Source organism: Crocodylus porosus, unplaced genomic scaffold (genome assembly GCF_001723895.1).
Source record: "Crocodylus porosus isolate Cpor-Errol unplaced genomic scaffold, CroPor_comp1, whole genome shotgun sequence".
Taxonomy (NCBI): Eukaryota; Metazoa; Chordata; order Crocodylia; family Crocodylidae; genus Crocodylus; species Crocodylus porosus.
The window spans coordinates 80,238,614-80,265,875 of NW_017728943.1; the positions used below are offsets into that span (position 1 = coordinate 80,238,614).

Consider the following 27,262-nt stretch of genomic DNA (forward strand, 5'->3'; position numbering starts at 1 on the left):
TTCCCCAATTTCTGTTGATCATTTGCTTGTTCTACTTTAAGTGCAGTACTTTGTACTTGTCTTTACTGAATTTAGCCAATTAATTTTAGATCATTACCTTCATTTATCAAGGTCATTTTGAATCCTAAATCCATGTTCCAATGTGTATGCTACTCTACCCAGCTTGGTGTCATATACAGAAAGTGTGCACTCAATCCCATTCTCCAAGTTACTAACAAAGATATTAAATGGGACCTGATGCAGGACAGAATGCTTGGGAACCCCACTGGATAGCTCCTCTTGGTTAAACATTGACCCATTGATAACTGCTCTTTTAGCATGATGATCCAACCAGTTTAGTAGAATGTACTGTTAGGCACATGCATAACTGCATTTGCGTAGCTTACTAATGATAATTTTATGGGAGACAGTGTTGAAAGTTTTGCTAAGTTCAAGGTATAGCACCATATACTGCTGACCTCCCCCACTTACAAAGCCTGCCACCATATCTGGGCTCTCTGCCTGTGGGTTGCTGTGTTACCTTCTTAACATTTATCACAGTAACTAAAGTCTCCATGAGCACCAGGACCTACTGTTTGGACGTTCTGGTTAGCTGAGTTTTTTGTTTATTTGTATATTTGTTTGTTTTTTAAAATGCTTGTTTACTTTTCCTCCTGGTTTGATAGTCTATGGTATACAACCATCATAATTTCCCCTACTAATGTCCTCTTTTATTTTCAGCCAGAGACCTTCAACAGGTCTATAGCTACAGCCAACTTCATACTGCACCTCATAACAAGTATATTTTTAATATATCAAGGAACATTGATATATTTTAACATTGTCAATCTGCATTAGGATGGAAGTTGTAATGAAATAAAAATCCATGAACAGCATTTTATAAATTATTAATAACTGGTTAAAAATATTTAAATGGGACTGGATATAACACAAAAATAAGCTCATCAAAACAGTTTTAATGTTCAAAATTGATTTATTAAATATATTTTTGTCAGCAAGTAAAGCTGATTGTTCCTGATAACTAGGCCCTTAAAAGTTTTAAAACTAAAAGATCTTATTCTCTCATACCTCATATTTGTTCATGCAAGAGAGGAAGACAGGCCTTCTTGATTTTTCCATTTCTGATTGGTTTCTCAAGTTTAATAAAACTAGACGGTACTGAATTAATTGAATAAACTGAGATCAAGAACGTTCTCTGCACCTGCAGAAAAGGTTACCAATGTCGAAAAAATGGTTTAATACTCCAGCAAATCTGGCGCCAAGTGCTTAGGCAGTGATTTCTACCAGTTAAGTACTTTAACTTTCTTTACATCTATAGCAAAAACATACCCTGTTATAACTTTTTAAATTTAAGCAGATGTTAGACTTTTACTAAATTTAGGCCCTTATATAAAGGCTATAATTTTCAAATTTAAAAAATGAAAAGGACTAATACTGGAAAATGCATCTAATTTAAACCAAGAGACACATTTTAGAGAAGATATGACTTGCATAATAACTTGATTTTTAAGCCATTGATTTTTGTCCCCTCTCTCCTGTTTATACTTAACAGCCATAGAGCCATCACTTATTTATTTGCCACTTTGATTGGCAGGAGAACACAATTCTTAGAGGCGGACAATATTGAAGCTTTTTCTTTAGTGGTACCTTCATTACCAATAACTGAAAACAAAACTATTAGCTTTCAGTTAAACTATAGAATGCTGCTGTTAGGATTGTAGCAGCTACAGAAATATTCGAGATGTCAAAATAGTACATAATTAGGAAAGGATACATTTAAGAGCTAAATCAAAACCTTCTATTAGAACAGTTTTCTGTTTAAATGCATTGGATTAAACTGAAATAGTCTATATATATTCAGTCAGCTTTGACACGTTAATGTGGAAAATCAAAATTAATTGTTCCAATTTATTTATGTAGCCCTTCACATTCAATAGATAGTTACAGCATAATAAAAAAACAGCTATTTAAATGATCCCATAATATTTCTATTTGGCATTTAAATTCCACATGAATTTTAAAGTTCTGGTGGGCTGGGTTTTTTTTGTTTTGTTTTGTTTTGTTTTCTTTAGGAGGTACACCATACATTGATCCCATATCATACCGCCAGCAATAAAAGGAAAATTAAGATTATTGGCAATTGCGACCGATAATGTTGCCGGTAAGTGCCATGTGCATGTGCGCAGCTGCAGCATGCACACGGCCAGGAATGTAGCCTTGCAGTGCGGAGAGCAGTGTCCGCTGGTAAATCTGTTGCGGGCAAAGGAGTGTGAGGCGGGGAAAGGGTCACTGGGGGGCAGGGTACAGACTGAGGCCAGTGGTGAGAGGGAGTGTGGCTGGTGCTGAGACAGGGCAGGGCACAGGATGAAGCTGAGTGGGAGGGGAGAGGGGTGGCTTCTGCTGCTGCATGCACCCTGGGAAGGCATGAGGGAGGGTGTGCTCCCTGGGATCTGAGCAAGGCAAAAGTGGGCTGCCGCTGCAGGCTGGGGCCAGCACCAGGCTTCTCCTGGAGGGAGGGCTGGGCAGGCGGTGGTGGTGCTGGGAGTGGGGGGAGGCTACATAAGACCCCCTCCCCATAGTCTTCCCCCTCCCAGTGCCACCACCAGATGCCCTGAGTGCAGTCCGGCCCAGCCCCACCCGCTGGGAAGAGCTCAGCACCAGCCCCAGCTCCAGCCCAGTGGCAGCCTACCCTCACCCCATGCCCTCCTGGGGTGTGGGCAGCAACAGGAGCCACCCCCCCCCCAGATGATCCACAGCTCCATCCCACACCTTGCCCCAACACAAGCCCCACTCCCTCCCTCACAGCAGGGGACTCATTCTGGCTCCCCATACCCCTTCCCCCACAACAGAATTACTAGCTGGATGCTGCTCTCCATGCTGCCAGGCCACATATCAGCAATCAGATTGGTATTGGCCAATATGACTTGTTAAAAATTAGCCACTGGTATTGCCTGAAAAAATTTATATCAGTGCACCCCCCATTTTTTCTTCCAGTGTGAGACAAAAATATTTAAGTGTGATAAAAATCTATGGAATTGAAATTCCAGTTTCTGACCAGCATCTAAAGTTGAATTCTTCTAGTTGTACATTATAAAAACAAAAGAATTACTTAGTCTCATGTTAAAAAAAAAAAAAAAAATCAGGCTGCATCAACAATTAAAAATCCTTTTGCAGAAAGCAATTCTAGATAGGCAAGTGAATAATCCAACATTTTTTCCCCAAAATCTCACATATTTATAGATGTTACTAGCAGCACCAACCAAGTGACAGAATTGAGATCACGCTTCTTGCATTGCAAAATTGAAATGAAAAATTAGTTTGGAGTCTATATCAATTAGCAATGTCCACTGGAAAGAAATCATAACAATAAAGAGAATAGTATCACACAAATTTAAGCAGGAATCAGCTCTTATCTCTCAGTACTTGTACATCTTTATTTACTTCAGATTGAATGACTAAACCATTACGAGTAAAAAAAACTTCAGCCTTTATTCAACAAATATGCCTCTGTAGTCTATACCATATTTATATAACCACCCATGTTTGCTTTTGAAGATATTAATACATTCTTGTCAGAAGAAATAAAAGTAAGTGTGTGCGCATGTGTGCACATACATATTAGGGGTCTACCAATAAAGATTTTTTGAGTTGATACCAATGGCCAGTTATTGACGAGGCAATTTGGCTGATACCGATCCAACTGCCAATATGCAGCCCGACAGCTTGGAAAGCAGTGTCTGGCTGGTAAATCTGTTTGAGCGAAGGGGCATGGGGGATGGGCAAATCAACGCCCCCATGGTGAGGGAGGGAGTGGGGCTGGGGCAGGCGCTGCCCAACTGGGATGAGGTGCAAACCAGAGCTGACAACTTATTTGGGAGGCACAGGGGCAGCTCCTGCCGCTGCGTGCACCCCCAGGCGAGGAATGGGGAGGCATTGGGTCCCTGTTCACAGAAGAAAAACAAGACAGATACCGTGAGGAGAATTCTTAGAGGACCTACCAACACTACTTTGGATGGCAAGATTTTGGTGGACACTATATGAAACAAAGCCAGACTTTGTTTTACTAGTATTATAAATAAGGACCTACCTAATTTGCAGGGGCTACCTCCTGGATTTCATGGTCTGAGTGAGGCACCGGTCACCATTTCTGCAGCAGAGTGCGGTGCCCCCTGCCCCCCATGCCTCTGGCTGAGAAGCTCCTCCCTGGAGACTGACAGATAGCCATCTGTCAATCTCCAGGGTGGTGTGGGCATTCCAGGGCACCTTGGCCAGAGGCATGGGGGCCTGCTACACTCCACTGTGAAAATTTCCCTCTCCCTGTGCTTCAGGATACCAGGGCTTCCCACCTCTGTTTTCAGTTCCCTTCCCCCTCTCCCCCATTGCTCGATGGCTGAATTCCAGCTTTTTTGTGGTCCCCACACTTTTCCACAGGGACTGGGCTTTGTCATGGGGGACCTATCAAATTTGCAGTTTTTGTGAAAATCATGAAATCAATAGGTCCCCAACTATATACTTAACATTTTCTGTTGAAGTATACTCACATAAAAGTAACAGCCATTTAAAAGTACTGTATTATATCATATTACACTGCATCATGTTGACTATAACTGAAGTGCTGAAATAAAAAGTTTTGTATGAGAACTTTGCAAGTATAAAGAATGCCATTTAATAGTCACACAACTGTGCTGCAACTATACAAAAACTTGATAGCATAAAAAGTCAAATTAACATTGTGCAATTTAAACAAGCATTGATAACTGGTGTTGCTTACGATTAGGGGTCTACTTAACTTGCAGCAAGACAATGCAATTTGCATGGTTTGGTGAAGGCATGAAGAGCCAAATTCGTAGGCTGGCAGTCCTGCCCCTCATCACTGATAGGTGGAGAAGCATATACCATATAGTGTAATAGAAAATTCCACAGAAAGTAGAGTATATCATATAAATCCAAATATTAAATATAAATCTAATTTAAACATATTATATAAATGTATATACAATATGAATTGTAACTTGTATCGTAATTTATTATTGTATGTAGTGTTCTAAAAAAGTTTAGAAATACTAATTAATGCTAATCTTAGAAACATTTTGACTTCACTGACTGATGCCTTCACTTAGTCTACATCACTAGCAAACTAACTCAATCACATGATGTATGGTTGCAGTGACTGTCACATCATTTTTGTATTGCAGTAAGCATTCAGACATTTAAAGCAGCATACTATATGAATAATACATGGCGGGGGAGTTAGGTTGTTTTTGCAGGAAACTGTGGCCAATGGAATATTTCCTGATGACTGCCGATAACACTTTTTTGTGGTTTCCACAAAAACTGTAAAACTACAAATTAATTAGACCCCTACTTATGATTGTATCGAAGTATCTACTTGAGAATCTGACAAAATTACCTCCGTTACAAAGTGGGCTGTAATATGGTACAAGGATGGGGAGGGAAGATTGGTCAGCAAAGCAAGTTAGAAAAATGCATCTTGCTGTTTGCACATGCTCCCTATTTAATTGACTTAGTAGTGATCACTGGCGGACAGAATGTGAACAACTTGCATTATGCTGATGACACAGTCTTAATAGCCGATTCAGAACAGAAGCTGAAAGGAATTGTAGAAAAAATTATTACTTAAAGTGAGAAGAGGGGTCTAAGTATTAACTGTAGAAAAACAGAATGCATGGAAATTACAAAGATCATTCTGGTACGCAATGAAGTGGAAAAGGAAAATAGGGATGACCGAAGACAGATTTCTGAAAATGGAAAAGTTGTTGACAAATAGTAGAATTTCTATGGGGACAAAGTTAAGAGTTTTGGATTCCTATGTTATACCAGTCCTCATGTGTGCATCAGATTGCTGGACAATATCACCAAGCATGGGAAAGAGAATTGAAGCAACTGAGATGTGGCTCTTCAGGCACATCTTGAAGATAGGTTGGTCTAGTCACACTTCAAATGAAGATATTTTGTTAAGAGCAGGCTGCAGGAGGAAGCTGCTAATTAAACATCAGAAAGAGACAGTTGGAATTTCTTCGACACATTATGAGGAAAGAGGAAATTAAAAACTCGCTCGTAACTCAAAAGACTGTAGGAAGGAGAGATTGTGGAAGACAAAGGTTGACTTATATCAAGAGTCTATCTTAATCAACGGTTCCCAACCTAGGGTCACAACCCAAATTCTGCATGCCTCAAAGAGAAAAGATCTTTGGAAGACCATGGTCACCAACGTCCTGTTTGTGTATGGTACCTAGAGAGAGAGTAATAAAGCAAAACAGCTATAATTGCAGAGATAACAAGCTGAAGCAAAACAGGCTGTGTTCTATTCTGCATCATGCATGAACTAAATTTCCAGCAAAATTCTAGTTTGAGAATCTTTATCATTGGTGATATGGCATGAGCCAGAAAGAACATTGCTTGATTTTTAAAAGAGAGAATCAGGCTGAACCTTTAGTTAGAAAATCCTGTTTTGGACTGGCCAAACTGAACGTATATAGACAACCAAAACATAAATCTTCCACAGTTTTATTTTTGTCCATAGACGCACATGAAATGAAGTCTGAGAAGCTCACTTATTTTTGCATAATCTTCTTGATCTAGTCTGGTCTATCTGTGCTAGGATTTATATACAAGGTTTTTTGCATTAAAATCAGTTTAAAAACCACAGATGACTTAATGTTGCATATATTATGTATACAGCATACTGTGTTACCCATGCAAAGACATATGTATGAATTGCTCTTTTGGAAACATTTATTTAGAATGAGGCTTTGCTCTTTATTTAGCAGAGGCTGCATCCTTGTGATATGTACATATCACAATGATAGATAGGAAGACTCTACAACTGGCTGATGAAAGCATGGACAAATTCCCTTTGATAAACGTTATTTTATACTACTGTATTTGATAAGAAAATGCAGAAATTAATCATTTGATAGTACTTACTACATTTTAATTATTTCTGTTCTGTGAATAGGTATTTCAACTGGGAATGCAAAACATTCATTCTTTAGAATTGTACATCAAATTAAAAGTTTATGATATAGCAAGAATAAGGTGCAGAGTCAGTTCACAATTGTATACAAAATGATATTATATATATATATATACACATACATATATATATACACATATATATATATATATATATATATACACACACACATATATATAAAAATACAGGAGTCAAACTACATTTTTTTCATCATTACATAACAACAGAGGTGAAGGCACAGGACAATCAAGAAATCATCATCATATGTTTTTAGAAGTCCTGGCAGGGAAAAAACAGGCACAATTTTAAGATCCACATTAGAGGACAGTTAATCTAGTTTTAATCAGGCAAGCTTTTAAACTATGGCAAACACTATTACAGATGCACCTGATGCTGTAAATCCCACAAAGTGAAACACATGCAATAACTTTAATAAATCAGTCTGTTATGAACATGGGCAGACCCAGGATTTTTAAAAGAGGGAAGCAGGAGCAGTAAGCATCACTGCCATGGTGGCTGCAACTCCCCTCCCAGCCTCCCACGCCACTGGGGCAGGCAGACTGTGTTGCAAGAGCTCTCAACTTTAAGTCCCTGAAGCAGGATCGAATCTCCCCAACAGATACTTTCAGACACCTCCTCCCTTCCCCTTGCCTTCTCTGCATACACCTATGGGCCCAGGGAAACTTGCCTGGAGCTGCCACTGACCTGGCTACTCCTGCCCTGCTCCACCTGGGGCTGTGAGGAATCAGACTCGGCTGGGGACAGTGGCAGCGGCGGCAGCAGCAGGGGGGTTCTCCTGTACCTGTGCCCAATCCCGGACTGGCAGGGAACACCTGGGGGGACTGGACAGAGGAGTAACCCACCTGCTGCTGCTGCAGCTGCCGTCCCTGGCTGAGCTCAGCTCCCTGCACAGCCCAGACAGAGCAGGGCAGGAGTGGCTCAGACGCTCCTCTGCTTCTGGGACAGCCAAAGAGAGCAGGGACAGAGGCAGCAACAGTTGGAGGAGGTGGGGAATGGGAGGGGAGGGAAAGGGATGCTGAAAAGAATGGAATTCCTACTTTAAACAATCCCCAGCTGCTGCTCCTTCAGCATGATCCAAAATGGTACAACCACATCATTACACCCTCTCTAGATGTGCTTATGAAGCTAAACATATTGGATGCTTCTATTTGGGTTAACACATACATATTATATATGAATGACTATTGGGTTGATCTAATAACATCCATTAGCAAATAAACTTGCTTGGTTATGTTGGGTGCAAAGGTAAACATGCAGTACACTGTCTTGGAGTTTGGAAGGGTTGACAGTTCTAGCTGTAAGGTTGGATTGGTAGCTTTTAAATTCAAAGAAATGTTTTGTCTGCCTATTTCCACTAAAAAAAGGACATCTTAAGAGTAATTTGTGTGACCATAGTGATGTTTCTCTTAATATGTTTTGTAAGGGGTCCATAAAAGAAACTTCTGAACTTTCTTAGCTTTTTAATCCTACCATGTAAGGAATTAAACATGTTTTAGATAGCTCCATTTCTTCACGATGCCCATACTCCATTTGCCTTCCACATAGCATGTGTCTACATCTTGTGGTTAATTTCTCACCAGGCACACACAGTAGCATTACAGACAAAGAACTAGTAAATGCTGATATTATTCCTTGATTGACAGAGTCTCTGTCAAGTCACTGTCAAGACACCAGAACTTGATTAGGTCTACATATAAATGGGCTTTCCTAATCTTCTGCAGGAAAGCTTGCTTCCTTATTTTCTTCAGGGCTGAAGTACTCTGCTGCCACCTTTCTTGTGGAAAAATACTCTTTGGGTGGAGACAGGTCCAGTGAACGGCCAGTTAACAGTACTGCACAAAAAAAATATCATACATAGGATACAGATTCAAAACACAAAGTGGGAAAAAGGGTTGTACAACTCCCTTATAATCCCATCTCCATCATAACAGGAATAAGAAGTCATAATTCTATATACAAGTTTAACATTGTAAGCATCTTTTCCTGAAATTCCTTAAAAGGGGATAAGGTATCAAGTGCTGGTAACATCATTTTCACAAATCATAACTGAGTGAGCCATGAGCTTTCCATCCCTGTAGAACAAAGGTATAATTTAATTTCTATCTCAGGCTCAGGTGCGTATAGGGAGGGGGTTACAACTTACTACTCATTCTCTCTCTGCAGGGAGTTACTTATTGGTGCTCACTGCGTAAAAGAAAAAGTAGTTCCATGTTAAAAACAAAACAATTACTTCTGTTCACTTGTAAATGGACCATTCATGCTTTGCTGTAGGATCTAAAGAAAAACCCAGATAAATAAAATGTCTATTCCATCCTCCCACTATTTAAAGGATGCGGCCAGTGGAAGACAGAAGTGCTCACAATGTCAGGTGTTTATGCAGTACTAACTCACAGTAAATATCTTATAAATCAAGAGCAAAATGGCTTTCATTTTGTCAGAGAGAGCTCAAGTAGGAACAAATACATGAAATTTGACCTTTACATCAAAAAAAAAGCTCCCTTGCTCACCACCAAGAAAAACAGGTTCTGTGACAAAAAGCTTCCAACAATTCTGCATTTCTAAATCTATTCAGTGAAAAAAAATTGTGTCCATCTGTCTGTCTCTGTTCAGTGCAATATATTTTTTCCAGTCTGAAACACAGAGACCCTTTTCAGCACAAGGGTTTAATGGACTGAAATGCACTAGAAACCTACTGCTATCCAGAAGTAACAAGTATACTGATTTTGAGATGCTGATAGCTATTCTGACTTTGGATTTAGAAACATGCCGTTTGCTTCGGTTCAGTGGTTCACTGATTCAGGTTTCCAATTAAAAAAAAAAAAAAGTAAATGGCACCGTTATGGGTGCCCAGCCAGTTATATCTGACTAGCAGTCATGCATCAGGTGTGCAATTCATGTGCTCAGAATATCAAAACTTCTGACTACTACTTATAACTAGAACTAAACCTTTCTAGTTTAATGAATTCTCCATGTAAGTACAGTTTTGCAAACATGAAATATGCAAAAACACTGCACATGCAAAAATAATTACGTATGTGGGCTACAAGAAAAATAAATAAGTATGCATTTAAGGAATTTCTAAACATTAGCCTGCCTTTGGCAACTAGATGGATGTAAGCTTCCATTAAGGGTGTCCAGGTTTCCAGGATTATTATCTATCACAGTCTTCTCTGGATGCTAGCAAGTCAATAAACAAGGAGCTAACCCTGTCAAAATGTAGTTTTTAAATTGCTGCTGAAGGCTCTTCAGCACAAGTCTTAAGTGGAACTGCCTTCAAGTGATACACAGGCTTTGCTGATGCATACAGAGAGCGTCAAAGTGAAAGAGTGCTCTCATCTATATTGGGATCAACCTTCTACTTCTTCATACACTACCAGGCAGCACATGTCAACATAGGAGAATGAGAGGTTGTTTATTAAGGGTAGAAAAACTATACTAAGCATAGCTGGAATACAATGGTAGGTAGACAGCAACAGGTAAAAATGAGTACCATTTTTCAGCCTGGAAATAACTAAGAATGTGGCTGGAGATAACCAAGAGTGTAGCCTTCAAGTATACCATCTGTACCTTCTAAAGCAAAAAAAAGAAGAAAAAGATAAAATATCACCTTTAGGGAAAAGGTCTATGACCTCTATACTCACTGATGAAGAAGAGAAATGGATCTCAAACTGTTGGCTTATTTTACGGAAAACAACTTTGGCTTGGGGTAAGCAGAGTTTAGAGAGAAATAAGTGCCATCTATTCCACTCTTTATAACCGTATGTATTTTTTTTTTTTTTTTTTTTAAAGATATGCACTCTAAAGGTAAATTCACTTTGGGTGAATTATAGCACTGAGGCACTCGTTGCCGTTTCCAAGATTACACTTCACATGGACCGATGCTGTTCTTCTCCACCACCAGCTGTCAATCACGCATGGTATTCGAGGACTGTGTAGAACAACTACCATTGGGTGTAGACACAGAAATGTCAATTTTCACCTGATCTGGCCACCAAAAGCAGTTTATATATGTGACTATACACAAGCATGTGGCTGCTAATAGCTTCAAAAATGGTGAATTGGGTTAAAATCTGACCCCTCATTGTATAAGGTATCAGATAAAAGATGTTATAAAATGTAGCGTCTTTTGTAACTTGTGTCTGCAGAGTTTCCACCCTGTCACTATTTTCAGAATGGGAGGGCAAGAGGGAAAGGATCAGAGGAAGTTCCGTTTTGGGGGTTTTCAGCCCTTCCTGGAGGGTGGAGTGGCTGTATTGCAGCTCCCCTCCCCACAAAGGTGGGGAGCTCCAATTCTCTCACCCCACCCTTCAGCACCAGCTAGGAAGCCCCAAGAACAAGCTCCCTTGGCTGCCTTTTCCCCCTCCCATTCTGAAAACAGCAAGCACTGGCAGAGTGCTACGGACACCTCGCTGCAGGCACCCAGCCAGCTAGATTCCCCTCCCCCTGGAACCAACAGTAAGGTCTGGAGTAACACTGCAACTCTGAACACTTTGCAAAAAGGGTTCTGAGCTACAGCTGGGAGCTGCACTTCTGTTTGCACCCATTCTTGCTGTATTGTTCATGTAATACTTTGCATTTCTATGCCACTTCATTTATAAAAATCTAAGAGCTTAAGAAGAAAGTAAGTTTCGTTAACTCAATTCAGCATGGAATTTATGCATTTACTTTGATTTAATTCCCACTACAAGAGCACCCTTTATGTTCTCGGTGCGAATAAGGGTTAAAATACTTACAAAAGCACACTCTCCCAATTTCTCCCATGGCTTGTACTCCCTTATGGCAAGGAAGAAATGAAATTAAACTTTAACATGTCTCACAAGTCAGCACACTGGCTATTTTACATTTGGAAGATGCAAGTTTCAATAGGTGAGGAACCACCAGAAGACTTATCACCAGTTCCCCCATTTATGAAAACAGATTTCAGCTCAAACACCTCTGGTCACACAGTTCAGTGAAGCAAGTAAAGAAAAAAGTTTTTTTTCCCTAGGTATCAGTACATTAGAGGCTTAATTACAACATCAACATCTTAAAAAAGAATCCATTCCAAAAATCAGCAGGCAACTAGTACAGACCTCAGAGCTGCTTTAACATGTTCAGAGAAAGCTCTACAGTTTAACAAGCTGAATTCTATGGCAGGACCAGTTTTTGAATAGTTTTAAAGATGAAATCCCTGGTGCACGCTAGTCATTCAGTCATCAGATGACAAAGGCATAATTCATGGTAATTGTATTTAACACAATGAGGAACTAAGGCACCAATGTTAAATAACTTGCATAACATACATATTTAAAAACAAGTAAAGATGCCACTCATTTTTATATATAAGAAAATCAGAACAGCACCTGAATTGGGAGCACAGAAATCCAGAAGTTTATTCAGTACTCCAAGCCAGGGATGTCCAGAAATTTGGAGAGACAGGAGCAGTGGCAGCATTGTCATTTTCCTACTGCCAAATTTCCAGTCCCGTGCTCACCAAGGGCCTGGATGCAGACAAAAGGCACTATGGAGCTGGATTGGGACAGTGCAGGGAATTGGGCCTACAGACCAACCCTGCACTGCTCATCCAGCCTGCAGGTCAAATACGGGCAAAACAATGTACTGATAATATCAGCCTACTGTGGACATGGTTAGCTCCAACTTAAAGCATCCCTTTGAAAATGATTTTAGTGGCATTTTAGTTCCTGCGAAATGCAGTTCTCTAAACCATATATATTTGATAGAATTGAGCTTAAGACAGATCAGCTAAATAAGACGTACACAAACATATCAAATGCTACCAGAGTGACTAATCTTCACAAGTCACAAGTATAATTTTGCAAATGAAAATGTACCAGAAACATTATTGTTGCTTTACAAATATCAAGTGTCAGTTCCTTTTCCTGATAACATTCAAGTGAAAGACCTTATTTTGCAGTTTGCAGTACTTAATTATTTATAAAGTGGAGCTACCAGTGAAGTCTATAGTAAGTTGCCTGATATTTTCCATTTTAGGACAATTGTCAGAAGCAGAGATATTGCTAAACTTTAAAAATTCAAGTCGAAGTTTTCCACGATGAATATTTCTGCAAGAATGCTCTCAAAAATGACTGAAACAAAATGAATGCAAGATATAAGTTTCTAGTATTAAATTATTGCAGCCCTTTGGTTAAGCTGTAACTTTTTAAGTGCCCACTGCTGGAACCAGTGATGCAGAGGAGTGAGAAGTCAAGAGGTGTAAAGATGGAAAGGGGGAGGAGGGATTAGGAGGTGGGGTGTTCAGCAACTTCAAAGGAACAGACAGAAAAGTTTTTATAACATTAGAAATATTCTACTCCAGGACACTGAGCCCAGAATTACCATGTCTCAGTATCCCATTGCTTTTAGCACTTTGCTATGAGGCCCACTAGCAAAATGTCTGCCTCATTCCTCTCTAGTGGCTCATTCACATAGATCCATGGTTGGCAAGGTGCTCTAGCAGGGGGCCAGAACAGCACAGCTTAGGTCCAAGACAAGCTGGCACTAAGGTCCAGCCACCACCCTTGCTTCCTCCCACTGCCTGTCTGTAACGTGGCACAGGCAAAGCTCTCTGCTGCCCAGCTATGTTGCGGGCAAGTACCTGCCACCAAGTGCCACAAAAGCCCCAGCTCCACAGGCCAGATCCAGTCTGCAGGCCTCAGGTTAACAACCCAACACATATGATGACCAGTTATTCTGTTAGCTCACATAGCCAAGATTTATGGTTTAGATTAAAGGATCTAACCCTTTCTGATAACCCATGTGGAAGTGAACATAGTTCAATGTTAGATGACTTCATCATGTCTCATGATATTTGATGTTTTTTCTTAAAGTCCCAAACTCTGGCAATCAAGTGATCAGAAGAGAATCTCAAACTTTATTGAACAAGTTATAAAAAAAGGTTAAAAGCTGACTCAAGTTCATCCTAATGCCACAGGAACCAGAATACCACTAACTTCCTATAGCATTTCCTCAGGTAGTTACTGTTTGCATGTTCCTCATTTTCTAGGTGCTCAGCTTGAGATACCAGAGTTCTGATTTGTAGAAGTGCTCAGCACAATAGCTAAAAGGGAGTTGTGCTTTGAACATTTAAAAGGTGCTATAAAACATAAAGTACACTAAAAAATTACGCTGTAGGCATCCAAGATTGGTGGAGACCTAATAATTTCTTTCTTTCTATGCTTCTAGGTCTTCATCTCTGTACAGAGGAGATAAAACTACCATTCTAGCTCACTGCAAGAGCGTTGAGATGGTGAAGTCATTTATTTTTGTGAAGCAGTCAGATGCTGTGGTAATGAGCACCATAAAAAAAGCCCATAATTCTTTATTCAGAGCAAGTTTTTGCCTGGTGCAGTAAACAAGGCATGGAACTACAAACTGAATGGAGGATAATTAAACTGATTATTGAATAGCTACCTATTCAGTGAGCACCATCCATCCAGTGCACTGAATGAGGTACGGGTCTTATGGGGAACAGATATAGAACCACAGCAATTTATCATTTACATTAGAAATAAGACACAAGAGCAGGTGATTAACCAATGGTGGGGGAGAGGGGGGAAGCATCCCAAAACAATTCTCACTCCCTTGATGTTTTCAAATCTAAATGGAGTGCCTTTCCAACAGTTAAACTTTAGGCACACAGAAGTCACCTGAGCTTAATGCAAGGGTAACTGGGTAATATTTAATGGCTTGTGATCAATAGGAGGTCAAAGTAGTTGTTCTTCTACTGTTATAACCTATGAATTTATTCATTTAATTAAAGACAGTAGCAATGCACATGCACAGAGGGGGTGAATTACAGTTGCAAAGGTAGACTTCACTCTAACATTTCCTAAATTTTAACTTTGGAACTTTCATTTCCTTTTAATGCAACTTCATACTGATCAGTATTATCTCGCTGTTTCTATCCACCCCATCTGCTTGCCTCAAATTTGACTGCAAGCTCTTTGATGCAGGGAGAGTCATTTTGTTCTATGTTTACACAGAACCTATTTTTTACTATTAGTATTACTGCAGAGTCCTGGTCCATGACTAGGGCAACCGGGCACAATGGCAATACAAATTATAATCTCTCAAAGCCTACTCAGAGCAGAGCATTTGCTTGTTGAAATAATGCAGCATAAAAATAATCTGCCTGGCTATCTCATGTTACAGAGTCATTCAATATAAAGGAAGCTTTTGGTATATTCAAGAATTAATGTAGAAGCTCATTTATCCAGCTGTTTTAAGCTCACCACAGAGAAAAAAAGATACCCAATATTTTATCTGCAATAGCTTGAACTCCAGCTTCATTCCCTTTATATTGCTTCAAACAAAGCCTTCTCACAATCCTGGAGGCTGGGAACTGTAACATCACGTAGCCCAAGCTTTCCATTACAGAGACTACAGAGAAAACTGTTGCTGGATTGTATTATGAAATTATTTTAGGCCCAGTGTTGTTCTGCCTCCTTAGTAAACTTTGCTTGTAATACTGTCAAGTTTACTCTAAATTTTAAGAGGATTTTTTTTCCTGCAAAATGTGAGAACTGGTCAAACAGCGTGAAGTACAGATGATTTAAAAATTAACCCATTTAAGTGCTGACTTGTGCCCCTGTAAGATCAGACACAGCTAGTTAATATTCTTTCCACTTTCCACTTAATTAATTCTCCTTGTAAACACATCCATAGACCATATTTGAAGAAACAGGTTGCAATTAAGCAAAATTATAGCTATAGCTCATTATGATGGCTCATGTGTATGAGCAGTTTGCCCTCTGGTGACTAGTTTTGTGAGAATATAAGGGTTTCCTATATTTCATTACTAACTGTATCCTATAGCGGAATGGTAAAGCTGTTTGTTTGTAGCACTAAACAATCTAGATCTATTTTTAGGTTTGTGTAGTTTATATTTTGAAGAGTCATCCCTCCAGACCTGACTAATTTTTAAAGGTGGTGCATATTAGACTGAATTGTGAATTTGACCAACAGCATAGCATACCGGCTTCACTGGCTCTTTTCCTACCTAAAATGGCTTCTTTTATCTCAGGATTTATTACATGGATGTACTATAGATTTTTTTTTACAAGGATATTATCTCTGTGATATTCACTGTATTTAAACACCTTGCAATCTTAGATGCCAGATTCCCTTGCAAGGTAAGGAAATGCTATTAACTATATTACAGTCAAGGAACTAAGCTACAGAAAGATTTAGAGGTTGTTTAGGACTTAGTTCTTAAGGTACGTTTACTCAGGTGTCACAACAACTAAAATTTAGGAACCTTCGCTAATAGTTAGGCTGGGCATCTAGACTTCCTATACAGCGAGTGAGGGGACATAAATGCCTTCCAAGCTTGTCAGACCAGATCCAGCCTTTGTATGTTTCCAATTCCTTGCCAAAAAACCCACCTGATGAGCGTTTTAGAAGTTTAGACTGCCAGAATAAATCTGGATGAACAGAGAGAGCCTGAACAAGAGAAAAGTGCTTAGGTGGTTGATCCAGGCCTCTTCTGAGGATGTACGCTAGACTACGTTTATGCCCCTAGTAAGCTTTTCAAGCTAAAATGCTGGTCCTAATAAATCAAAGTGCCCAGGTGGTTTTGTGCCTGCTGAGTAGAGTCATGTAGGATCACTCTGACTTTGGTGCCTAAACTCCACTCATGTCCTGTTTAGGTACCTTAGAAGTCAATTTTGATTAGCCCCACATGGACATGCTTAAGGACACACAGGAAGTTGTGGTGGAACAAGAACTTGAACCTGGATCATCCAAGCTGCAGGTTAGCGCTTTAGCCAGCAGACCATACTTTTTTCTGATAAACACAGGCAGTTATGGGATAACTTCAAACCAATTATCTAAGGTTCTTCAATTCAGATCACATTTCCCTAGTTATCCTATCCTTTTGGCTGCCTTGCCATGATTCAGTCCCCTTAACCAACATCTTTCAACACATTCTTTACTGCTAAGCTAAAAGGTTTCCCTGAGGAAAGTTTTGCTCTTTGCTCCTGGTTTTTCTATGTAATGACTCCTGAAACGTCCAATTTGATCACGATGACTATTCACCCAATTTCTTACTGCCTGTAGTTAGAGGCTGTTGGCAGACAATAAATTTCTTCTTTAATGAAGGTGCAAATGTGGATGTGGCTGGTGGATGCTGGCAAAGCTAACCCTGAAATTCTGGAATTTTGATTCAATTCAGCAGGAGTGCAGTCACAAAAGTAAGTTCAAGTAAAATGGCTTTTTTTCTTCCAGCAGCAGCAGGTATAAATAACAATGAAGGTAGCAAAACTGGTCTTTCTGGTGTACCCGTAAATGATGCAATGGCAATGAATTTCCCTGTTGTCTGGACAATGCAGACCTTCTGTCCTAAGAAAGAGAGAAACCTGCACTTTATTAGAACATAAGCCCGACTTCCAAAAGAGAAGTGACTCCCTATGGATGAACTAAATGATAGTTCAAGAACTTTAATAAGTTTCCAGAACAAGGACAATAGGCTCATCTAGCATGTAAAATTAGGATAAAATACCCTTATCTAGCACTGTGTGCTTAACTTTCTGAACAGACTTGCACAATATTCTTCAGCTAGCCCTTTAACCACTTGGCACTGATCTTGCCTTAAACTAGCCTCTGGGGTAGAGTGTTTGGGGAAAGAGTGTTTAGCTGCTTGCCCTGTATAATTTTCAGATGGCACTGGTGACTAGAATCCCAGAAAACGTGCAGTAAGCTGGATATATCCTGGTGTATTTCTAAATACTCAGTACACTGCTCTGAATAACAGATGTCTCCAATGACAAACTAAATTTTATTGTTGAAACAAAGCATGAATTTGGATCATCTCTCGCAAAGGAATGAACTGAATGTTTAAAAAAAATGTGCTCACAGATGCTGACCTTCTCAGAGAAAAAGGAGTTAAACAGTTTCTTTTATCCCCTGAAGGCTGCTGGTCCCCACTAAGAGGTGCCATGTTTTATTTAAAACACACTCTCTCTCAGTAACCACTTGTTCTAATTGGCAAGGCAAGGCTGGGTCCCCAAAGCACACAGCTCGTTACATTCAGTTTGGATTACAAAAACACGATGAAACAAACTGCATTGAAATGTACAAATTAACAGCTCAGGAGTGCACGACACAGACGTGGAATTAGATTGTAATATGGAACAAACTCCATAGGGAGACTGGGGAACAAATCACTAGTGTCTCCATAAACTATACAAGGTTTCCAAATGAGCAAATACACAAAACAGAGTACAGGCTTTTCCATAACTCAACCAAATTGCTACACATGGATAGAAGAGAAGACTCCTCCCTTCACCACATGCACACATGTAAGAAAATGGAGTTACAAACAAGACGGTTTAATGAATTAAACCTGCGGGTTGCACAGTCTAAATATGCAACTCATCCTTGCTTTCATGCTGACAATGCACAAACACCACTGCAATTAAGTCATACTTCTAAACATTTTTTAAATCATCTGAGAACCTAAACACAAGGGACTAAATTAGAGCTGGGATATCAGCAGGCAGCATGGAGAGGTTAATAAGCCAGAAGTTAGCTGAACAAGATATTCACAGAATAGGAAGAAATGGAGCCTTTACAACAAAGAGATGACAAAATAGAAGAGGAGCTTTCTTAAAAAACAAAACCTAACAAAAACACAAGAAAAAAAAGCATAAGGTTGCAGAGCTGTTTCACTGTTCAGCATCTCAGCAGTCAAGTTTAGCGAAATAAGCTAACCTTTGAGATAGACACGGAAAATACCAGACAATGGAATGCCTCTGAGATACAGAAACTTATTAAAATTAAAAACATTTTGCAGTCTTTTCAGGTAGCCAACATGTAGCAGAGGTCATACCTCTTATATAATCAAAAGTATAGTTTGCTAATGGTTTGAAGAATGAGCCCTAAACTACAAGGCTGTGAGATCCACAACAGCCAGAAATCTTGTCACTATTTTCTACAAATTAAAACAAATCTTATCTTCTTAAACAGGAATTATAAAAATACTAAAACAATACTAGTTTTTAGGTGTAACAGGACTCTCCACAACCCCTTAAACTGTTATCTTTGTCACTTCACATGAAAAGGTTCATACACCTTGCATAAAAACAACTCCCCCTCCCCACACACACACTTCAGTATCTAGATTCCTGCTATTTAGGTTTTAGTACCTTCTTGGGAGGACAACATACATTCTATTAAAGTTTTCTCAAGTCCATTGATATGCTCACCTGTGGGCAGTAGGAAACTCTGCTAAGTCTCATGACCCACTTACTATAAAATTTAAGCTTATATTTTTTTCAAGCCTTTATGAGAGGTGCAGCAATATATTGGGCGCATATTGGATGGGCAACAATAACAGAAAAAAATAACATCAGCAACTGGCTTTCTTTTTTTGGCCCGTGTAGCCAATAATGTCACCAATAAATGCTGCATGCATGCACACAGCCGCAGCCTACACACAGCCACAGCCTGCACATGGCCAGAAACACAGCTGAGCAGCTTGAAAAGAAACCTCCTGTTGGTAAGTCGGTGGGGGGTCAGATCAAGGCCCCCACAGTGAAGGAGGGAGTGGGGCAGGAGCAGCTCCCTGCTACTGCACACATTCACAGGGGAGGCATAAGCACCCCTCCCGGATTTGCATGCGAGGTGAGGGCAGGCTGCCCTCTGTGGGATTGGGGCAGGGGCTGCACTAGCCTCTTCCTGGTGGTGGGACTGGGCTTGGGGCAGGTGGTGGCCAAGCTGGGAGGGGGACTATGTGGTGGACTTTAACCTCCCCAAAATTCACCATAGCCACCTCTCTCAGCACCACTACCACCCCTACCCACCCTGAGCACAGCCCTGGCCCAGCACTCCGTGCCGGGAAGAGACCAACACAGCCCCTAGCCCCAAGCCCACAGCCCACCTCACCCTGTGCACAAATCTGGGGCAGGGAGACACATGCCATGCATGCCTCCCCCAGGGGTGCACACAGCTGTGAGAAGCCACCCCCTTCCCACTCACCATCCCCCTCACACCCCTGGACAAGTCGCACACCGTTCCATCCCACTCCCAGCTGGACAGCGCCTGCCTCACCTGGATTTGCACCCCCTACCAACGCCCCTTCTTTCCCACTGCCTTACTGGCCGGACACTGCTCTCCAAGCTGCCAGGCTGTATTCCTGTAAATAGGCTATTGGATTGGTATCGGCCAATGTGTCTGGTTAATAATCAGCCACGAAAATCTTTATCGGTGCACCCCTAGCCTTTACATTTGTGAAGAAATATTTTACATGCAACTAGGTGCAACGCTGTCTTCCTGAGGCCAGGGAGAGTCAGAAACAGAAATTGATTGTTCCCGATATGCTATTTGGGACCCAAGCTGCATAAGGAAAATCTCTTCCCTCTATCAGTTACAACTGAGCAATGCAATGGAACCATTCTGCTCTCATAAGAAGATAGCTGGTGGATTAGCCTTGTGGCTGAAGCAAAAGCTTTAAACCCAAACCTTTTTAGCCCATCCATATGCAAAGAACCTTCATACAGCTGGGTTCTTAGCATGAAGGAGGTATGCAGCTTCTATGTGGCTTTCCATTCCCACCCTACACTATATATACCAGAACCACACCAGTTTTGCAACAAGGCCGTAGATCCTTGCATTTCACTTCTACTCTATGGTTGAAGATAAGAGTCTACAATCCATCTTTGTGAGGTAGGAACTACAATTACTCAAGTAACTCAAAAGGTTGTTCATGCCCTAAACCAGCAGTATGTCTGGGGAATATTCAGAAAATTTCAGGCATATCTTGCACTTGAATTAACAGAATGTCATCGACTTTAAAAGGAAAATCTTGCGGTCAGTTCATCAAGGTTTTCATAGTCAAGCAGAAATAACTTAATTAGTAATATAATTAGATTTAGACAAACCAATATCCTTATCTTTCTTTTGTATCTATTTCAAATTTTTTGTTTTTTTTCAATTTACCTCTCTTGCTTACAATTTACTACTGTAGTTTGAAATATATTTAGAAAAGAGCAAATGCTGCCCAGGCAATTAAAAAAATATATTACCCTGCTTTAACAAATCAGACAAACCAGCAAATGCTCACTCTCACTGGCTATTAATATGGCCCAGCTAAGTGTCAAAGGAAAAGCTGGTAAAAAAATACAGATTAAGTGTACAAAGTCTTACCAAATTCTACAGTTAGTTTCCACATAATTCTGTTTCATAATCATAATTTTTCTGCTTAATAAAGTTTGATGCATGGTTGGCTTCTGAGATGACTAGTTCTGTGGCATTCTTTTCCCTTCTCCCAATTAGAAATATAGTAGTTTTAACTTGTGGTTGCAAATGGCTGAATAAGAGATCAAGTAATAACATGAATGCTATGCAACTATTATGATGCTACAGTTCCCTGCTGATAGGCACTCTAGAAACACCCAACCAATTTAGGGTTACCATTACAAAAATATTTCAAAATTGTGTTTATCAGTTTGAAATAATAATAAAAAAAATGAGCTGGAAGACCAAATGCATCCCCCGTCTCAAATGTTAGCTAGTGAATGCTGTTTGTTTCAGCAAACATATTCCACATGCTACAAATACAAAGCCAGATGTGAATACAGTAGGGACACACCAAAAACATATCTGGCCTAACAGAGGAACCCAGACTGAGGTGCCAACTTCTATGAAATGCTTAAAAAAAAGGTAACACTATATACCCTTCTGAAAACAGGATTCTGTGTATGGGAAAGCTTGTCATTTACTTTTAAACCACAGGAATTTCTCACTGCTGTTCAGACAAAGCAAATAAAACATGAGGTTTCACATCAGTAGAGGGGATCATACAACAACACAGAGAATGCACGTCCACAGGTTTGTGAGAGAATTCTTGTTTTTAAGAAACTATGGGTCACAATTTATTGTGCCACACTTCAAACCACAGATTAAAAGGATACAAAATAATTAATTTACAAAATGTACATTTTGCTGGAACTGTTTTCTGGTGTTATAAGCTATATGCCTGACAAAGCCAAATCTGCATTTTACTGACCCCAAAATCCACTTAGAATTGCAAATGTTTGTTTTGGGAAATTCATGTTTGCTGGGCCATACAGGAATTCTACTTTGATTCCAGTGTCTTGTACCAAAATCACAGGGTAAAGCTAGTACTGTAAAACCTGGAAGTAATTTAGAGAGATGGAAGAAATGGAAAATTATTTGCATCACCCGCAAAGTGACTCTTCTAGCAATTTAGTGAGCCAATTTCATGATCTCCCAAAGAAAAAAAAAAAGTCCAGTCCTTATATACGATGCAAAAGAGGAACTCTTCACTGGAAGTGGATTGACCTCAGATGCAGATGAATTCCAGCAGTATCAATATTAACCACTGAAGTGAAATACATTTAATTTTAAATGCTTAATCCTTTCTTGCTATGCATTCCCACTCAAACTCAAGGGAAAAATAACCCCAGGATTAAGGAGACAAAAAAATGTATGGTCTAGCATATAGCCATTATACATGTGTTGAAATTGCCAGTTTGGTAATCAAAAATACTGTTTTTTCTCTACTATGAGCTGTAGACACTGGAACAGAGATATCTTACTATAAAACCTGAAGTCTAGTATACTGTAAAACATTCTACTAACTCAGTATTAAAATAAAATACTTTCCCAAAGGTTCTTGAACATTTCAGTGTTTATGCTATTCTTCCTGATGCTTAAACAGGTTCAATTTTCTTTTCTTTTTTTTAAATTTTCTTTGAAAACATCCTTCTAGTGTTTCCCAATTACTGGTAGGGTGTACGAAATAAGCACCAAACAAGAAACAATAAACCTGTGGTAATACAGAACAATCTTGTGAACTTTCACATCTTACGAGCTCTTAAGACTTAAGGTTCTTCCAAGCATAGCATATTTTCTCTTGCCTTTAAAGTGCCTAGCGTACTACCACTAACTAAAAAAGAGCTACACAAATTGACCCTTAGAAAACTTATGAAAGTTAGGGAAATATTAGCCCCATGTTGAATATGAGATTTAAAAGAATCACAAATTCCTGGTCTTAAAATGTTTCCTAATGGATGACAGGTTAAATCAACAGGTTGCCAGAACAGCAATTGCCATTTAGCAATCATCAGCATTTAGTCAGGCCAGATTTCCAAAACAAGTTTCTGGGCATTGCCCTTTGCTCTGACTATCTGCACTAGTTTAATCTTATCCCACCAAAAGACATGATCTTAGAGCAGCCATGAACATTCATAGGAAAAACAGGTCGTATCATAATCATGATAATTATTCAAGAACTTGCATGTTATTCAGAAAAGTAGAGAGAAAGGCTCAGGTTCATTAATTTATACTGCAATACAAACCTAGCAAATATGTTTTAGTCCCTCAAAGTTTTGTTGCCTTCCTTACCTAGCAGATTTAAGAACCTAATGTCTACTACCCATGCATAAGGGTTTCCCACCACAGTGAACAGTAAAGAGATTGCCTTCTATGCTTCTTAAAAAAAAAAAAAAAAAAAAAAGCTTGTGCGTTCAAAGCAATTTAATATAGTACTAACCTTTTTCGTTGTGTGGATTTCTTTTTTCTAAAATGAGAGAAAGGAAATGAGGATCAAAAGAGGTAATAAAACTTCTAGTTCTTCCCCTATTAGAAATCAATTCCAATATGCTTGTATAAAAAGCTTGCTACTTTAACAAAAAGGAGACTCTTCACCTTTTTAACTATATCTTAGATGCCCAAAATTGTGAAAAAACGTATGACTTTGATCTTTATCTGAACCGTTACCACCTATTGTATTCCAATCTACAGAGTAAAAGGGTAAAACACATTTACTGTAGAAAAAGTCAACTTTACTCTTTAGGAAAAGCACAACAGATGCAATGTTCTACCTTTCTATATAGTACCATATACAGCACACCATTATAGATAATATGCACCTGTTTTCAAGTTTTTCAAAGGCAGCTTACCAAAAAAAAATCTTCCTTGTATTAACAGTAGCAGCAGCACAGGAGCCAGGCCTACAACTAGTCCCAGCTGCCAGACTGGGTCAGTACACAGGCCCTGTGTGCTGGGTCAAGGGCCATGCACTGGATAGATCTCATGTGCCAGCCTGGTACATGGGGCCTTGTCATCCAGCCAGGGAGACTCCCACCAATCCAAAAATCTGGTGGCAGAGGAGCAGCGGCAATTAATGCCACCACTGCTTCTGTTGCCAAATAACTGGATCACCCCAGGTATAGAATTCTTGCATACAATATGCAGCCCAATTTTCACCAGTTGGTTTGGTGGTAGTAGTACAGGTTATGCATGAGAAAATATGGTAATTCACTAGATTTTGAGGTAAAGTTACCCAGGGTCAAGTTATGCTGGTGTATGTGCAACCTGCCCACAGCTCCATCATACCAGGGTAACTATCTACCCAATATAAACAGACTACTACCAACTCTCCCTACTTCAGAAGAGTTGCTCATAATGCCCACTTGGTATACTGGTGGAATTTTTACTCTGTAGTAAAATCTGAGATGAATTATCCAGGGCTAATGTGGTGTACACTGGCATCCTAGGTCTTGAAATCCAAATATACATATTATATTTAAAAAAAAAAAAAAACCACACACACACACCAAGTTATGAAGGAAGGATGTAAGGGAAAGGGGGATGGGAATAGGAAGGAGAGATTACAGAGACATAGTGCCAATCCTTGAATACTAGAAAGTTGCCTCCACCAAGACTGCTGACAAGAGGCCATAAGAAATCAGGATTGCAAAACCAATTTGCCACTCTAGAAATATCAGTTCTTGTCCTGATTGGCAATAATGACTGTGGCAATCTGATCTGACCCGCAGACTGTTATGGTCTACTGGACATGGAGACTTCTGAAGCTCATAGAATACTTGCTGTTTTAGAGAGACCAAAATGGTTCAAATGAGATTCTTGATACTTTATACTTCTTGCATATAAGTATAGACAACATCACCCATAAATGTCTGAATGAACTTTTGCACAACAGATTTTTTCTGGAATGGAGGGAAACTAAAAGGGAAAAGATTTTCAAACAAAATGGCAGAATGAGAAAACTAAGAAAGTGACTTTAAAAATGTTTTCTTTGGAGGGGGAGGAAGTGGGGGGGAAATCAATACAAGCCAACATTTGAAGAGGCTCTACTCCATGCTTGCATGCTGGTTGTACAGCCTTGAGGATTCTATTAACTGCAGCACATGCAAGACTGATACTTAACTAGAAATTGAAAAATACACAAGTGTTTGGTACTTGGAAACAAATCTACATACTTGTGGGGTAACTGAGTGCATCCAATGTTTGTAGCATTTTATTTCTTTACAGTATTAATATGGTGATTTTGTAAGCAAGACTGATGAACCACAAAGCCATTCTCCCTAAATACATTTAAACAAATTCAACATAACCTACTTGCGTTCTATTCATTTTTGTACTACATTTTCAAGAGCAAGTGGATTTTTCTATTTGAAACCAACAATCTAAAAAAAATCTTCATGGTCACAGTATTTGAGTTCTAGAATTCAATACTTCAATAGATGAAGCAATAAACTAAGCCAGTGGTGTTCAAACTGCAGGTCACGGGGCTCCCCAAGTGGCACAGAAATTTGGCAGCATAGCCCCATGTCAGTCACCTGGCCCACAGGACAAGAAATTTCAGCACCACTGTATGCTTTGAGATTTTCTACATGAGCTTTTACTATTTATTTCTGTTCTCCTAAAAGAGATTTTAGCATCATGGGGAAACTGAGACGTTTTAATGATGACAAAAATGGCACCAAAATAATTAGTGGCAAATCGTAAGTTTCAAGATGTGAATAAACTGTTCTAAGAGGGCCAAGTTAGGAGAAACTGGCACAAAAAGGTCAACACAGGTTCTTCTCAAGCAAAAGAAAACTTTGCAAAAATTAAAACAGGATGCAGCTTAGGCATTGCCTGTTGGTCAGCTACTGATCATTTAATTTTTCACCACTTAAGTCTTAAAAATGAGACAAGACAGACTTCCATACCCACTCTTTCCCTTTCAGTTTTCACCCACACCAAATTCCAGTGTTTATTTTTAGAGTAAAAATGTGCCTTGCTAAATTCAAAATTCCAAACCAGACAGAGCTGGCTAAAAACTAGGAAGGCTTCAAAAGCTATGTCATCTTTACAGAAGTTGTGCCAAGAATGGAATTCGGTAGTTCAAGGGCATTCCAGACTACAGTAAACTTCACTGAGCAAAGGCTCCATCGGTACATTTACACAAGAGGCTGTTGCTTTACACACACACTAGAGATTGTTTCAACAAATCTGAGCTAATAATGAAGCACCAAAGTGAAGAGAATCTGATTTCACACACAGACACTGAATAAACAGAACTCCATGCATAAACCCTGAAGGAAATACCAACAATGATTTAGACAGTCTAACAAAAATAAAACCTTTACTGCACTTACCAGCAAAGCATTTGGAACAAAGATTCATAGTCTTGCTGGACCTGGGGCAAGAAAAAAAAAAAAAGGTAGAGCTAAAAAGTCATTATAATTGTAATCAATACGGTAGAAGTTTTCAGGAGTAAAACACAGGTGAGCTCTTAACTGGCAGGGTATCTATACAAACCACCAGTAGCAAGGAGCTAGCTGAACTAAGAGATGGGAGAAGCAGCATTTGGCACACACACTCTAATTTGGTACAGAGCTTTTGAACCCCAAGTTCTACACATGTACCTCTGCATTCTTAAATAAGCATCAAGATAACAACTATGATAGACAGGAGCAGCAAATTTAACCCTCTTTAATATACAGCAGCCCTCAGCAACATCTGGCAGAACACTAAGACAGCCTGAAGGACTATATCTGTAAGTTTTGTTCACCTTGGTTTAGAAAGCCACTAAATTTATATAAGACAAAATTGGGCTGCAGTTCCATATAATCACAGTACCCCACCCACAAATTTTGGGAGTCCTCACTGCTGTCCTGGGCATGAGCTTCTTCTAGTTTACAAATTAAATAACTGTTCTTAACTGAGTCTATACTCAAACTTGGCAAAGATTGTCTGGGCATTAACGCTCCTGAAACAGGACCGAAGCGTAGATCAACAACAAGGCTGTTTAAGTTGCATGAGGTAAATCTTTTCTGGAAACAGAAATGCATTTTTCAGTACAGTTCATCTGAAACCTCTTATTAACATTAATATTAACCGTGTCTAAAAGATAAAGATGTAGATAGCAACAAAAACAACTAAGCCTACCAAAAACACTTACATTCTCAAAGTGGTTTAAAACCAAATGAG

The 27,262-nt window shown here is 39.5% G+C and overlaps 1 protein-coding gene across 2 annotated transcripts in view; it reads right to left on the minus strand.

Annotated features, from left to right (window-relative positions):
* Window positions 1-26,474, minus strand: part of ZFAND3 (zinc finger AN1-type containing 3) — a 188,890-nt gene extending 162,416 nt beyond the window's left edge. The window contains exons 1-2 of one of the 2 annotated variants that reach the window (XM_019549630.1): window positions 26,428-26,474; window positions 23,532-23,558 (exon numbers count right to left, since the gene is read on the minus strand). In XM_019549630.1, the coding sequence (XP_019405175.1) occupies window positions 23,532-23,558; window positions 26,428-26,455 (55 nt within the window). In that variant the 5' untranslated portion in view covers window positions 26,456-26,474. The remainder of the gene's footprint in view (window positions 1-23,531; window positions 23,559-26,427) is intronic. The other variant, XM_019549631.1, reaches the window with a different exon arrangement.
* Between the last annotated feature and the right edge of the window lie 788 nt (window positions 26,475-27,262).